Source organism: Moschus berezovskii, chromosome 3 (genome assembly GCF_049115385.1).
Source record: "Moschus berezovskii isolate FMDL1 chromosome 3, NW_MosBer_1.0, whole genome shotgun sequence".
In the NCBI taxonomy this organism is placed as follows: domain Eukaryota; kingdom Metazoa; phylum Chordata; class Mammalia; order Artiodactyla; family Moschidae; genus Moschus; species Moschus berezovskii.
Window position 1 is genome coordinate 97,843,589 of NC_142462.1, and position 15,670 is coordinate 97,859,258.

The window sequence follows — 15,670 nt, forward strand, 5'->3', positions numbered from 1 at the left end:
GCCTGGTGGGCTACTGTCCGCGGGGTTGCAAAGAATTGGAGAGGCTACAGTCCACGGGGTCGCAAAGAGTCGGACACGACTGAGCAACGGAACCGAACGGAACACTATTGTATTTTAGTACTCTTCCAGGTCATGAACTATTCTTTAACAAAATAATTTGTATGGCAATATAATCTTCAATATTTAAAAGTGGTCATGGATTAGGGGTTTCATTTTTATAGACAGGAAAACTAAAATTCAGAGAGTTAAACTATTTGTCCAAAATCACTCAGACAGGTTAAAACTATATGCCCAAAGACAGAGAAGATGAAAAAGAAACTTCTTTTCTACATGCCAAATTACATTTACATTCCCCTTGGAAAACTTTTTTTTCCCTTAAAATCTTAGCCGCTGCTTCCTATTAAGCCATAATATCTGTGACTAGGCTTTTAAAAGTAAAATAAAAGTAAATAAATAAATAAATTTAATTATTTTAAAAGTAAAATAATTCCTTATATTTTATACAATGGATTTACACAAAAAGCACATACTTTCCACAGACAAATGTAAATGCAATTACACTAAACAGGGAAATAAAGGAAATATGACTTACATCTCCAGCAAAGGTATGAAAATATCCTCTAGGACTATTATATACAAAGTTATTGTATAGCTCTTGTTCCCACAATAGTTTCCCATCCTAGAAAAAAAAAAAAGTTGAAATAAGAGTTACCAATAGAAAAACCTCTAGGAATAAAAAAGGAACAAAAATAAAGGAGATGACTCATTTTAGGGCACTGCTTATATTAATAGCCTTTACAGGCCACATATATGTACAATACATAAATAACATATCACATAATTTAATAAGTAGCAACAAAATAGTATATATTGCATAATGTTTCTTTCATAAAAATTACATACCAAGTGAGCTGACCTCAGTATGCTAAGATAAAATCTTGTTAGCCAAGCATCTCCAAATATATACTTGGTCAAATACATAATTAGAACAGTTGCTAGATCATCAATGTTAGAAGTGGTAAGATTCTTTTGTACATGCACTGATTATCAAAGCACAGTTCTATCACCAGTATTTACAGTGTACACTATCAAATATTACTGGATTTCATTCTCTTTTCCTCAATTCTGTAGATGCTGAGAGAGTCAACTATGCCTTCTCTGTACTGTTCATTAACAATCTTTGAATTTCTACCTTTTGCAGAGTGGTATCCTAATTAATTGATTTATTATTAATAAATTACTATTAATTAATTCTCCAAAATTATTTCTGGTTAATTAATTTTCCAAAAGAATTGATGCTTTTGAACTGTGGTGTTGGAGAAGACTCCTGAGAGTCCCATGGACAGCAAGGAGAACAAACCAGTCAATCCTAAAGGAAATCAGTCCTGAATATTCAATGGAAGGACTGATGCTGAAGCTCCAATACTCTGGCCACCTAATGAGAAGAACTGACTCACTAGAAAAGACCTCAATGCTGGGAAAGATTGAAGGCAGGAGGAGAAGGGGACGACAAAGGATGAGATGGTTGGATGGCAACACCAACTTAATGGACATGAGTTTGAGCAAGCGCTGGGAGTTGGTGATGGACAGGAAAGCCTGGCATGCTGCAGTCCATGGGGTCACAAAGAGTCAGACACGACTAAGCGACTTAACTGAACTCCTAATTAAATATTGGTATAAGTACTATTAATCATGAGCAGGAAGAGAATGACGATTAAAGTGTACAGGTTAAACTATGGTTAAGGGATCCATGAGTGGTTGTCATATCGATAGCCCTAGTACAAGAAATATAATTAACCTTAATACAAAATGTGGCTAATTTTAAGTATTTAGCAATGGTTATCTATAATTGGAGATGACTGCTTAGGGAAATATATTCACAGCCCTATTCTGAAATGCAAGGTTCTACCTAGACCACCAATTCAAAATATTTAAAAATGCTGTACACACCTAATGGGGCTTCCCTCATAGCTCAGTCGGTAAAGAATCTACCTGCAATGCAGGAGACCGGGGTTCAATTCCTGGGTTGGGAAGATCCCCTGGAGAAAGAAATGGCAACCTACTCCAGTATTCTTGCCTGGAGAATTCTGTGGACAGAGGGGCCTAATGGTCTGCAGTCCATGGGGTTGAACAGAGTTGGACATGATTTAGCGACTGAACCACCACCACACACATTATGACCTTTATAATGGAATCCCCTTCTTCTCAAGTGGAGTTCTATGTAGATCTGCTTTCTAAATAGTGCTTCTCCTTGCTGATGAGAAATATATCAAAGGACTTAGGAGTGTCTTTTAAACTATGCATATGTTCCCCACATCCCAGAATCACTGCCATGGTTAAACTCCTGTTAATAACAGGAGTACACCACATCTCTCAGCTGTCTTGAAGTATGTGAAACGGGTGTTACAAATTACTAATTTACAAAGGGCAGTGACTTAAACTTACTTACTCTCAGGGAAATACGCTGCAACAGACCCAGATGGTCATCGCACTTTACAAATAAATAAGCCAAAGCCCAGAAAGGTAAAGCAGTTTGATTACACCCTATTTAATCGTAAGTACTGTCCAGGAGTTCAAAGTTAGTTTTATTTTTTTTGTGTAACTACTATTGCCACACATAAATATTAAGTAAGGAGGCTTACCCACAGAAAAGATTTTAAAAGATAAACAAAGACTTCATCTCAGCAAAAAGATGATTTTTACAGTGACTATCAGAGATGAGTTCCTGACAAAGGGCATCCAATCTAAGACAAGGTGGATTTACACTTGAGACAGAGGGATACAAAGCTGGGAAAATCTGAATATACCTATGCTGAGAAACAACATAAAACAGGCAGCAAATACATTACTATAGATATTGTATAGATAATACCTTAAATCCAGGCTACAGTAAATAAGAACACACCAAACTAAGATACACTTTTGTAGTTCCCTGCAAGAACGATATATGCTAGTCTGTGATGGACAGGATGGAATAAAAAGAGTATCACTAGAAAATAAGAGAATGTGGGAAAAGTCCAGATCCAAAAGAATAAAAACAGACAAACCAGCAAAACATTTAACGTGTGGATAGATAAAATGGGGAACTATTCACATTTGGCTTAGGGTTTACTGCAAATTTGATCACAATGCCCATGCTTCAATATCTCAAACCAAGCTTCACTCTTCATATACTAAGTATAATTTAAATATTACATAAAGGATAAACAAATCTATACTAAATTACAATTGAGGTAGAAAACCTAATCATCTACACTTTAAGTGAAGGCAAAACAAAACTCACCTTGATATCAAATATTCTTAAAAAATAAGATCTCTGTGGATTGTCCTTAACGAGACAAGCAACACCACTGCACTTCTTTGACCACATACAGTTCCGATCTGCTGCATACAACTGTACCACTGCCGAAGACATGGTCTGCAAAACATCAAATTTATAGCCATTAGATTCAAAATTACACTATGATAACCGAGCCCCTATTAACACCTTGACTGCAGTCTCACACAAGACACCAAACCAGAACCCCCTGCCAACCTGCTTCTAAATTCTGGACCTGAAGAAACAAAAACATAATAAATATTTATCACTATTTCAAGCTACATTTTGAACTAATTTCTTATGTAGCAAACATTAATAAATATTTATCACTATTTCAAGCTACATTTTGAACTAATTTCTTATGTAGCAATACATAACTAATACAACAATTATACTAAAAATAATTATTGAAAGTTAATATGCATTGAGGCTTAACATTAAGGAAAGTGCTAATAAGCACTTTTAAACATAACTCAATTTTTATTACTATTAAAGCTTCATTTTATGCTTAAGAAACCCAAGGTAAAAGAGGATACTTTGCCCAATATCACACAGTTGAGTTGCAGAACTGAAATTCTAATCCAGGCAATTTATAACTTCAGATCCTGTATTCTTACTCCCAGTACTATATACTGTTTTCCAATAAAATGAAGTGAAAATTGCTCAGTTGTGCCCAACTCTTTGCAACCCCATGGACTATACAATCCATGGAATCCTCCAGGCCAGAATACTGGAGTGGGTAATCTTTTCCTTCTTCAGGGGATTTGCCCAACCCATGGATCAAATCCAGATCTCCCACAACTGCAGACGGATTCTTTACCAGGGAAGCCCACAAAATGAACAGCTGAGCAACAAAGTAGTAGTTATTAGTAAAGTCTGACTTCCATAAAATAGTTAACCCCTTAAATATAGGTACTAAGTCAAATCTGAAAGCAAGATTTATGCTTATTAATTACAGTGCTGGTAACTTTGAACATATATTGAAAGATGAATTCTAACATCTCCTTTTTTAACGATGGTAAAACTGAGGGGAAAGAAGATTTTAAGTGAAGTGCACCTGGCCATACTGCTTGAAAGCTACAATGAAGATATGGAAATGATCTGAGTGACTATTGTCCCAATTGTCCCATTACCCTTTTGTTTTTTTTAATTTATTTTTTATTGGAGGCAAATTATTTTACAATATTATATTGGTTGCTTTTGCCATATATTGACATGAATCCGCCCCGGGTGTACATGAGTTCTCCCTCTCACCTCCCTCCTCCCTTTATGCTCCCTCTGGGTCATCCCCGCAAGCCAGCCCCGAGCATCCGGTAACATGCATCAACCCTGAACTGGTGATTCGTTTCACATATGACAACATACATGTTTCAATACCATTCTCCCAAATCATCCCACCCTCACCCTCTCCCACAGAGTCCCAAAGACTGTTCTATACATCTGTGTCTCTTTTGCTGTCTTGTATACAGGGTTATCATTTGCATCTTTCTAAATTCCATATATATGTGTTAGTACACTGTATTGGTGTTTTTCTTTCTGGCTTACTTCACTCTGTATAATAGACCCTCTTACACTGTTGGTGGGAATGCAAACTAGTACAGCCACTATGGAGAACAGTGTGGAGATTCCTTAAAACACTGGAAATAGAACTGCCATATGATCCAGCAATCGCACTCCTGGGCATACACACCGAGGAAACCAGAATTGAAAGAGACACATGTACTCCAATGTTCATTGCAGCACTGTTTATAATAGCCAGGACAGGGAAGCAACCTAGATGTCCATCTGCAGACGAATGGATAAGAAAGCTTTGGTACATATACACAATGGAGTATTATTCAGCCATTAAAAAGAATGCATTTGAATCAGTTCTAATGAGGTGGATGAAACTGGAGCCCATTACCCTTTTAGATGCAAAGGAAAGGAGTTAATTCATTGTGTGCAATGGATACCTTAGAACATGTATTAGGGTTTTGTGGCTGCCAACTCCATCATGACGATATCATGACACAATTGAAACTTTCATTTAAATCTAAATTGTTCCCTATATACTACAATCTAACATGGAACTATTCAATCCCAATTTTTGTAAGAGTAATACACCCATTTACAGGTCAGCACTTATAAAACCTCTAAAAACAATAATTTTTTTCTGATCCAGAAATCTTACTCCGAAACTAGAAATTAAGGAAATAATATAAAATAAAACCAAAAATTGTATTTTTAATATAAATAAAAACAAAATATTTACATAAATATAAATTACGTTTTAAAAACAGAAGACATTTAGATAACCACAAATAGGAGACAATTATGATTTGGTACATCAGTTCAATGAATACTGGGCATTGTGAAAAAAAGATATACTACATTAAGATTTAGAGATGAAACTGTTTTGGGTTACTTAACTATGCCTGGGGAATGCCTTCTCTTGATAAGAGAATTCCAAAGACTAATTAATAAACTCAGAAATCAGTGTTCTGCTAGAGATCAAAATTTCAGAAAGACTTTCCCAGGTAACAGTAACTGATGATGTTTTTAACTTTTGCAGACCAAACTCATCTTTATATTTCATAGACAGTCATGAACAGGACACAAAGCAGCAGGAAAAATTCCACAAAAGCCAGTTGAAAAATTATGAAGACAGCTCAGAAACTAGGACACTGGGTTTTAAAAAAGTAGACTGAAGAATGTGGGTGTGCGCTTGGCCTGCTTAGAACATACCAGTGAGCTGTGGTGTACAGTCTTAACATGACACCTCCACAGGCATCTTGACCCTAAACTCCTAGCATTGAAAATATCAGAAAAATATATTTTGTATCTATTAACCAAAGATGTTAAAAATCAAGTTGAAAACTTAAAAAATCAGATGAGAAAATTTGTTTTCCAAGGAAAATTCATATAAATTACAGCTCTTTTAATATGGAGCTGTAAAAATGTGGTTATTTCTAAAAAGAAAAACAATCAGGAGTCTAGAAACCAAGAAAAAGTCCTAAGAAGCTTCTGACTTTATTTTTTAACTAGAAAACAAGAAGTTACAGCTTGCAAAAGAAAAAAAAATGTATTATTAAAGAGTTTGCAATTCCGTTATGGAAATTCCCTTGTCAAAGGAGCAAACATTAACAGTGCAAAACACTGTCTGGATGTATATATGGACTTACTAACAATCACAAATACCCCCAAATCTCATTTAAACATTTACATAAATGTAAAACAAAATCTTAAAACATCAGCTTTTAAGATATAAAGATTGGGAAACAATTTTATAATTCTCTACACAAGTATGGTTGGCATTATAAACCTTAGTCTAAAACAATTTACAAAATTTTAATATTAAAGAACACAACTAATAAGCAATTTTCAGTAATGCAATTTTTAAAATTTGGTACAATGTTACTGTCAGTCTAAGTGTGCCTATTTCATTCCTATTTCAAAGTCTGAAAACTATATATTACAGCACCTTATAAAAGCCTTTTCTGATTAACTCAGAATAATTATAAAGACCAGCATAACATTTAATATACAAATGCCAGAAATAATAAAAATAGTGACTATCCCTAAAACTCTAGATTGACAGTAGCTTAATTAAGTTTTTAAAAACATTCCTTCCATTCCTTTAAAGTAATTACAGCTAATCAACTCAATTACTTCTTGTCTTTCATAATCAAGAAGGTATTCTTGAAAAACAACCTAAGGACAAGCGCTTAGGAAAGGAAATCAGTCTGTTTCTTAAGCTCAATAATGTTAGGGTGAAAAGTTGTTAATAATCAAAAGTAAATAAAAAGTACTATATCAACTTTCGCAGAAACAGAATCTGACCTATCTCAAGCATTGCTGACATTTTAGTGCTGAGTTATTCCAACAGTTCATCAGTCCTCAGAACTTTTACTGTCAAGGACAGAAATAAAATGGAGGATGAATTTGGGGATGTGAATCCCTACCACTGTCCTTCAGCAGGGCACTTCCACCTCTCTGGGGTTGACTGCAACAGTCAAGAAGCATTTCCCTGATTCTCTAGGTTGAAATGACTGCTTTTCCTTCATGTTTCTAAAAACACAGGTATAGCCTGTATAAAATCCTGTCACATCACACATCTTATTTTAAAATAGAATAATTTTCTAAATTATTAGTAGACTGTAATTCCCTTAAGTACCTAAAAGTTTTATAAGTTTATATTCGACTTCACCTGAACTTTGCCCCAAGTAAGCAAACACATTTTAAATTAAAAATTGCATAGTATGGTTTTGATAATGATACTATGATAATGCAAAGAGATTGACCTTTCTTTAGGATACACATCCTCAAATATTTGGGCATCATATCATGATTCAGAAAAGAATAATATGCACATATATATACACATAGATAAAACCATGGTAAAATGTTATAAACACTTGACAAACATATTTGAAGGGTATACAGGAATTCTTTGTACTGCATTTAAAACTTTTCTGTAAGTACGAAATTATCTTGAAATAGAAAAAGTTTAAAGCACAAATGATTCATAACAAGGGGGGAATTGTTCATCCCCTCCCACAGTCAGGACAGTCTTAGGAAGCAGGCTCTCTTCTCAGAGTCAGTGCTACCTCCCTAAACACATACTAGCCACTGCACTGACCCATGACTAAGGAAACTGCCACTTCTTCCGAGTACCTCTATATAAATACTTTGTTAAAAGGGGTTTCATCTTGAATAAGACTCAAATCACACTATCAGAACCACCACACTATATAACAGGTCAGAATAAGAATTTTAAGTAAAGAAAACAGACATCTCTTTATTATAGAATCATCTGACAGGGAAAAGACTGAAAAATATCAGGACTTACTTGACAACCAACTGTCTACAACAAGTACTATGATGTAATACTTAACAATTGTCTAAAATGATTATTGTTTTATTAATAAAAAAATACAATGGTGTTAAAAAATTTCAGACATTTTCAATGATATTTAATATTTAAAAATAAATTGTGAAAAAAGAAATCATTTGACTGAATAAACAAGTCTTTTCTGCAATCACAATGGCCTAGATTACTAGTCAAAGCATTTCAGCTATTTTTATGTGCATTTGTAGCCCCAAGTTCCTAAAATCTAACTTGCGAAAATCAATCCTAAGTTTTCTTATTACATAAAAGCTAAGCTTTAAATATATTTTACTCTGATGATATATTTATATGAAATGCCCCATTATTATGCTGAACATGAAATTTTAATATGAAACATAAATGGAATTTTAAAAGTTAAGAAAGATAAGGAGTTTGGTTGTTTCTCCATTAAAAAAATTAACTAAAAAATTTTGAATTCTTATAATTAGTGATCTCAAAGAGTAATTTCCTCAATAATTAACTTATAACAACACTTTTGTTCCATGGTAACCTAACAACCCAATACAGAAACCACCCATTTGAAAAATAGAAACAAGATTCAGTTCAGTTCAGTCGCTCAGTCATGTCCGACCCTTTGCGACCCCATGAATCACAGTACGCCAGGCCTCCCTGTCCATCACCAACTCCCGGAGCTCACTCAAACTCATGTCCATTGAGTCGGTAATGTCATCCAGCCATCTCATTCTCTGTCGTCCCCGTCTCCTCCCACCCCCAATCCCTCCCAGCATCAGACTCTATTCCAGTGAGTCAACTCGTCGCATGAAGCGGCCAAAGTATTGGAGTTTCAGCTTTAACATCAGTCCTTCCAATGAACACCCAGGATTGATCTCCTTTAGAATGGACTGGTTGGATTTCCTTGCAGTCCAAGGGACTCTCAAGAGACTTCTCCAGCACCACAGTTCAAAAGCATCAATTCTTCGGTGATCAGCTTTCTTCACAGTCCAACTCTCACATCCATACATGACCACGCGAAAAACCACAGCCTTGACTAGATGGACCTTGGTTGGCAAAGTAATGTCTCTGCTTTTTAACATGCTATCTAGGTTGGTCATAACTTTCCTTCCAAGGAGTAAGCATCTTCCTGGCTGCAATCAGCATCTGCAGTGATTTTGGAGCCCAAAAAAATAAAGTCTGACACTGTTTCCACTGTTTCCCCATCTATTTCCCATGAAGTGATGGGACCAGATACCATGATCTTCGTTTTCTGAATGTTGAGCTTCAAGCCAACCTTTTCACTCTCCTCTTTCACTTTCATCAAGAGGCTTTTGAGTTCCTCTTCACTTTCAGCCATAAGGGTAGTGTCATCTGCATATCTGACGTTATTGATATTTCTCCCGGCAATCTTGATTCCAGCTTGTGCTTCTTCCAGCCCAGCGGTCCTCATGATGTACTCTGCATGTAAGTTAAATAAGCAGGGTGACAATATACAACCTTGACGTACTCCTTTTCCTATTTGGAACCAGTCTGTTGTTCCATGTCCAGTTCTAACTGTTGCTTCCTGACCTGCATACAGGTTTCTCAAGAGGCAGGTCAGGTGGTCTGGGATTCCCATCTCTTTCAGAATTTTCCAGTTTATTGTGATCCACACAGTCAAAGGCTTTGGCACAGTCAATGAAGCAGAAATAGATGTTTTTCTGGAACTCTCTCGCTTTCTCCATGATCCAGCGAATGTTGGCAATTTGATCTCTGGTGCCTCTGCCTTTTCTAAAACCTGCTTGAACATCTGGAAGTTCACGGTTCACATATTGCTGAAGCCTGGCTTGGAGAATTTTGAGCATGACTTTACTAGTGTGTGAGATGAGTGCAATTGTGTGGTAGTTTGAGCATTCTCTGGCATTCCCTTTGGGACTGGAATGAAGACTGACCTTTTCCAGTCCTGTGGCCACTGCTGAGTTTTCCAAATTTGCTGGCATATTGAGTGCAGCACTTTCACAGCATCATCTTTCAGGATTTGAAATAGCTCAATTGGAATTCCATCACCTCCACTAGCTTTGTTCGTAGTGATGCTCTCTAAGGCCCACTTGACTTCACATTCCAAGATGTCTGGTTCCAGGTGAGTGATCACGCCATTGTGATTATCTTCGTTGTGAAGATCTTTTTTGTACAGTTCTTCTGTGTATTCTTGCTATTTTTTCTTAATATCTTCTGCTTCTGTTAGGTCCATACCATTTCTGTCCTTTATCGAGCCCTTCTTTGCATGAAATGTTCCCTTGGTATCTCTAATTTTCTTGAAGAGATCTCTAATCTTTCCCATTCTATTGTTTTCCTCTATTTCTTTGCACTGATCGCTGAGGAAGGCTTTCTTATCTCTCCTTGCTATTCTCTGGAACTCTGCATTCAGATGCTTATATCTTTCCTTTTCTCCTTCAGTTTCCGCCTCCCATCTTTTCAAAGCTATTTGTAAGTCCTCCTCAGAGAGCCATTTTGCTTTTTTGCATTTTCTTTTTCTTGGGGATAGTCTTGATTCCTATCTCCTGTACAAAGTCACAAACCTCCATCCATAGTTCATCAGGCACTGTATCAGATCTAGTCCCTTAAATCTATTTCTCACTTCCACTGTATAGTCATAAGTGATTTGATTTAGGTCATACCTCAATGGTCTAGTGGTCTTCTCCACTTTCTTCAATTTCACTCTGAATTTGGCAATAAGGAGTTCATGATCCGAGTCACAGTCAGCCCCCGGTCCTGTTTTTGCTGACTGTATATAGATTCTCCATCTTTGGCTGCAAAGAATATAATCAATCAACCTAAAAGAGCACCTTTTAGGTTGGTGCAAACGTAATAGCAGTTTTGTACCGTGAATTTTAAATCATTATCAGTGCAGTTCAGTTCACTCAGTCATGTCCAAATATTTGCAACCCTGTGAACCACAGCATGCCACACCTCCCCATCCATCACCAACTTCCGGAGTCCACCAAACCCATATCCACTGAGTCGGTGATGCCATCCAAACATCGCATCCTCTGTTGTCCCCTTCTCCTCCTGCCCTCAATCTTTCCCAGCTCACGGTCTTTTCAAATGAGTCAGCTCTTCCCATTGGGTGGCCAAAGGATTGGAGTTTCAGCTTCAACATCAGTCCTTCCAATAAACACCCAGGACTGATATCCTTTAGGATGGACTGGTTGGATCTCCTTACAGTCCAAGGGACTCTCAAGAGTCTTCTCCAGCACCACAGTTCAAAAGCATCAATTCTTCGGTGATCACCTTTCTTCCCAGTCCAACTCTCACATCCATACATGACCACGGGAAAAACCACAGCCTTGACTAGATGGACCTTGGTTGGCAAAGTAATGTCTCTGCTTTTTAATATGCTGTCTAGGTTGGTCATAACTTTCCTTCCAAGGATTGTAACTAGGCTCAAACACATCTTTATTAATCAAAACAAAAACCATTACAATCAACACATTTTCACCAATGGGAAATAACTTTATTTATTCCTGTGCATAAAAATCCATGCTTTAGGATTCAACAAACTCTTGCAAAGCATTTTCTGCATCCTGCTGGTTATGGAAGCATTTCCCTGCAAAAAGTTGTTGAGATGCTTGAAGTGGGATCCGTTAAGCGAGAGGTTAGATGAATATGGGGCTTCCCTTGTGGCTCAGCTGGTAAAGAATCCACCTACGATGCAGGAGACCCAGTTCGATTCCTGGGTTGGGAAGATCTGCTGAAGAAGGGATAGGCTACCAACTCCAGTGTTCTGGCCTGGAGCATTCCAAGGACTGTATCCATGGGATCCCAAAGAGTTGGACACGACTGAGCGACTTTCACTCACTCACTCAGATGGACTTGGTAGATGAGGAGAACTTCCTGGTGCAATTTGTTCAACTTTTGAAGCACTGGTTGTGCGACATGCAGTCAGGCACTGTCCTGGAGAAGAATTTGGCCCTTTCTGTAAACCAATGCCAGCTGCAGGCTTTGCAGATTTTGGTGCATCTCATCGATTTGCTGAGCATACTTCTCAGATGTAATGGTTTCGAGAGGATTCAGAAAGCTGTAGTGGATCAGACCGGCAGCAGGCCACCAGTGACCATGACCTTTTTCTGGTTTAAGTTTGGCTTTGCGAAGTGCTCTGCAGCTTCTTCTCAGTCTAATCACTGAGCTGGTCTTTGTCCATTGTTGTATAAATCCACTTTTCAACGCATGTCACAATCCAATTGAGAGATGGTTCAGTGTTGCTGCATATAAAAAGATGACGCTTCAAAATGACAATTTTTTTGATTTGTGGTCAGCTTTGCAGCCATGACATTAAAAGATGCTTACTCCTTGGAAGGAAAGCTAGGACCAACCTAGATAGCATGTTAAAAAGCAGAGACATTACTTTGCCAAAAAGTTCCGTCTAGTCAAGGCTAACGTTTTTCTAGTGTTCATGTATGCATATAAGAGTTGGACCATAAAGAAAGCTGAGCGCCAAAAAATTGATGCTTTTGAACTGTGGTGTTGGAGAAGTCTCTTGAGAGTCCCTTGGACTGCAAGGAGATCCAACCAGTCCATCCTAAAGATCAGTCTTGAATATTCACTGGAAGGACTGATGCTGAAGCTGAAACTGGAATACTCTGGCCACCTGATGTGAAGAGCTGACTCACTGGAAAAGACCTTGATGCTGGGAGGGATTGGGGGAAGGAGGAGAAGGGAACAACAGAGGATGAGATGGTTAGATAGCATCACTGACTCAATGGGCATGGCTTTGGATGGACTCTGGAGTTGGTGATGGACAGGGAGGCCTGGTGTGCTGCGGTTCATGGGGTCGCAAAGAGTCAGACACGACTAAGCGACTGAACTGAACTGAACGTGAGGTACCCACTTATTGAGCTTTTAACCTTTCCAATTTGCTTTAAATGTCAAACCACCATAGAATGGTCGACACTGAGTTCTTCAGCAACTCCTCATAGGAGTTTCAAGAGGAACAGCTTCGATGATTGTTTTTAAGTGGTCACTGTCAACTTCTGATGGCCAGCCATTGTGCTCATCTTCAAGGCTCTTATCTCCTTTGCAAAATGTCTTGAACTACCACCACACTATACGTTTGTTAGCAGTTTCTGGGACAAATGCATTGCTGATATTGTGAGTTGTCTCCACTGCTTTATGATCCATTTTGAACTTGAATAAGAAAATAACTTGAATTTGCTTTTTATCTAACATCATTTCCATAGTCTAAAATAAACTGTAAATAGTAAGTCATTAGCAAAAAAACATAAAGTAAGAAATGCACATTAAAATGATGTATAATATAACCGCATTTAAGAAATGTATTCCAATATCAAAGGCAAATTTAAACAATGCAAAAAAAATTGCACCAATCTAATATGAACACAGGCTTGCGATAAATAGGGGTTGGATGGGAATAAAAAGGGTGTTGAACACAAAAATGAATTACACACAATACTCATGAAACGTAAGTTCTAATGGGCAGGCAGTTAGTAACTATTACAAATGCTATGAAGGAAAAACCCAGTATGCAAGGAAAGTGTAAAAGCTACCTAGCATGAAAAGGTTTCCCTGAAGTGACACTGTACTTGAAGGGTGAAAAGCGATGAGTCAGATGAGCAAAGAGTTTGCAGTTAAGTGGAAAGGAAGCAGCACCCTAGGTAGACAAAGCAACAAAGACCCTATCATGGGAAGTGCTAGCAGAGTTTTAGAAGCTGTGTGGGGTGGGAGATAAGACAGTGGTGTGCATGAAGTTAAAGACAATGCTGAAACAACATCAAACATCCCTCTCTCTGGTTGAGAGAGGTATCTTCAAACAGAGATATACAGTTTGTAGATATGGTACAGTGGGCTAATCGTTCCTCTGTTGGCCCTGGATGCCCCTCAGTATCCAAGTTCTTTTATCAATATATACACTCTCCTTCCCCCACTGACCCTAGGGGAGGGTCATGTGACTTGCTTTATTCACTTATTTATTGGTTGCAACAAAGGACCACCTAGTCAAAGCTATGGTTTTTCCAGTAGTCATGTATGGATGTGAGAGTTGGACTATACAGAAAGCTGAGCACCAAAGAATTGATGTTTTTGAACTGTGGTGTTGGAAAAGCTCTTAAGAGTCCCTTGGACTGCAAGTAGATCCAACCAGTCCATCCTAAAGGAAATCAGCCCTGAATATACACTGAAACTGAATACTCCAATACTTTGGCCACCTGATGCGAAGAACTGACTCATTGGAAAAGACCCTGATGCTGGGAAAGACTGAAGGCGGGAGGAGAAGGGACGGCAGAGGATGAGATGGTAGGATGGCATCACTGACTCAATGAACATGAGTTTGTGCAAACTCCAGGAGTTGGTGATAAACAGGGAGGGCTGGTGTGCTGCGGTCCACGGGGTTGCAAAGATTTGGACACATCTGAACTGAACTGAGGTCTCTGTTGTTGTGCTTTCTCTAGTTGTGGAGAGTAAGGAAAACCCTTTGTAGCACCACATGGGCTTCTCATCACAGTGGCTTCTCTTGTTGCAGAGCACAGACTCTGGGTGCACGGGCTCAGAGGTTGTGGCACATGGGCTTAGCTGCCCTGTTGCATGCGGGATCTTTCCAGACCAGGGATCGAACTCACGTCCCCTACAGTGATAGGCAGACTCATATCCACTGTACCACCAGGAAAGTCCTATATCATTCCTTTAACCAATAAGACTTCAGCAAAGTACAGATTGAAAAGCCTTGCACATTGTGGCCTGCCCTCAAACCAAGGTGACAGATCACATGGAGAACATGGCCCCCAGATGAATGCTACTGCATGAGTGAGCTTAGGTGACAGGAGCAGACTAAACACCCAGCCAATACTTACAATTGTGAAAAATAAATAGATACTGATTTTTTAGAAAATTTTTATTTGTTTTTAGCTGTGCTGGGTCTCTGTTGCTGCAGGTGGGGACTACTCTCCAGCTGTAGTGTGTGGGCTTCTCATTGTGGTGGTTTATCTCATCATGGGGCACAGGCTCTAGAGCATCCGGGCTTCATGTTTACTGCAGCTCATAGGCTCTCGAGCACAGGTTCCACAGTTGTGGTGCACAGGCTTAGCTGCTCTGCGGCATGTGGGATCTTTCCAGACCAGTGATTAAACTCGTGTTTCCTGCACTGGCAGGTGGATTCTGCACCACTGAGCCAACAGGAAGCCCTGATATCTCTTTAAATCACAAAAACCTTAGGTGGCATTTGCAGCAATAGCTACCAGAGGCAGAGTACTTTTTAAAGATATTAATACTAAAAAGTATGACGAGTAATCCTGGAGAAGGAAATGGCAACCCACTCCAGTATTCTTGCCTGGAGAATCCCACAATCCGAAGCCTGGTGGACTACTGTTCATGGAGTCACAAAGAGTCGGACACGACTGAGTGACTAAGCACATTGACATATAATAGGTAACTGTAGCTCCTTTCTCCACTCCATTTATATTGGACCTGTGTTTAAAATTATCAGTAAAATTATCAAAAACTACCCATAAATTATAAAGTTTTAGAGCTCACTCTCATTA

The 15,670-nt window shown here is 38.4% G+C and overlaps 1 protein-coding gene across 1 annotated transcript in view; it reads right to left on the minus strand.

Annotated features, from left to right (window-relative positions):
- The window catches only part of WASL (WASP like actin nucleation promoting factor), an 84,864-nt gene that overhangs the window by 39,757 nt on the left and 29,437 nt on the right, over positions 1 to 15,670 (minus strand). The window contains exons 2-3 of the mRNA XM_055421201.2: positions 3,284 to 3,418; positions 593 to 679 (exon numbers count right to left, since the gene is read on the minus strand). Coding sequence (XP_055277176.1) covers positions 593 to 679; positions 3,284 to 3,418 — 222 coding nt within the window. The remainder of the gene's footprint in view (positions 1 to 592; positions 680 to 3,283; positions 3,419 to 15,670) is intronic.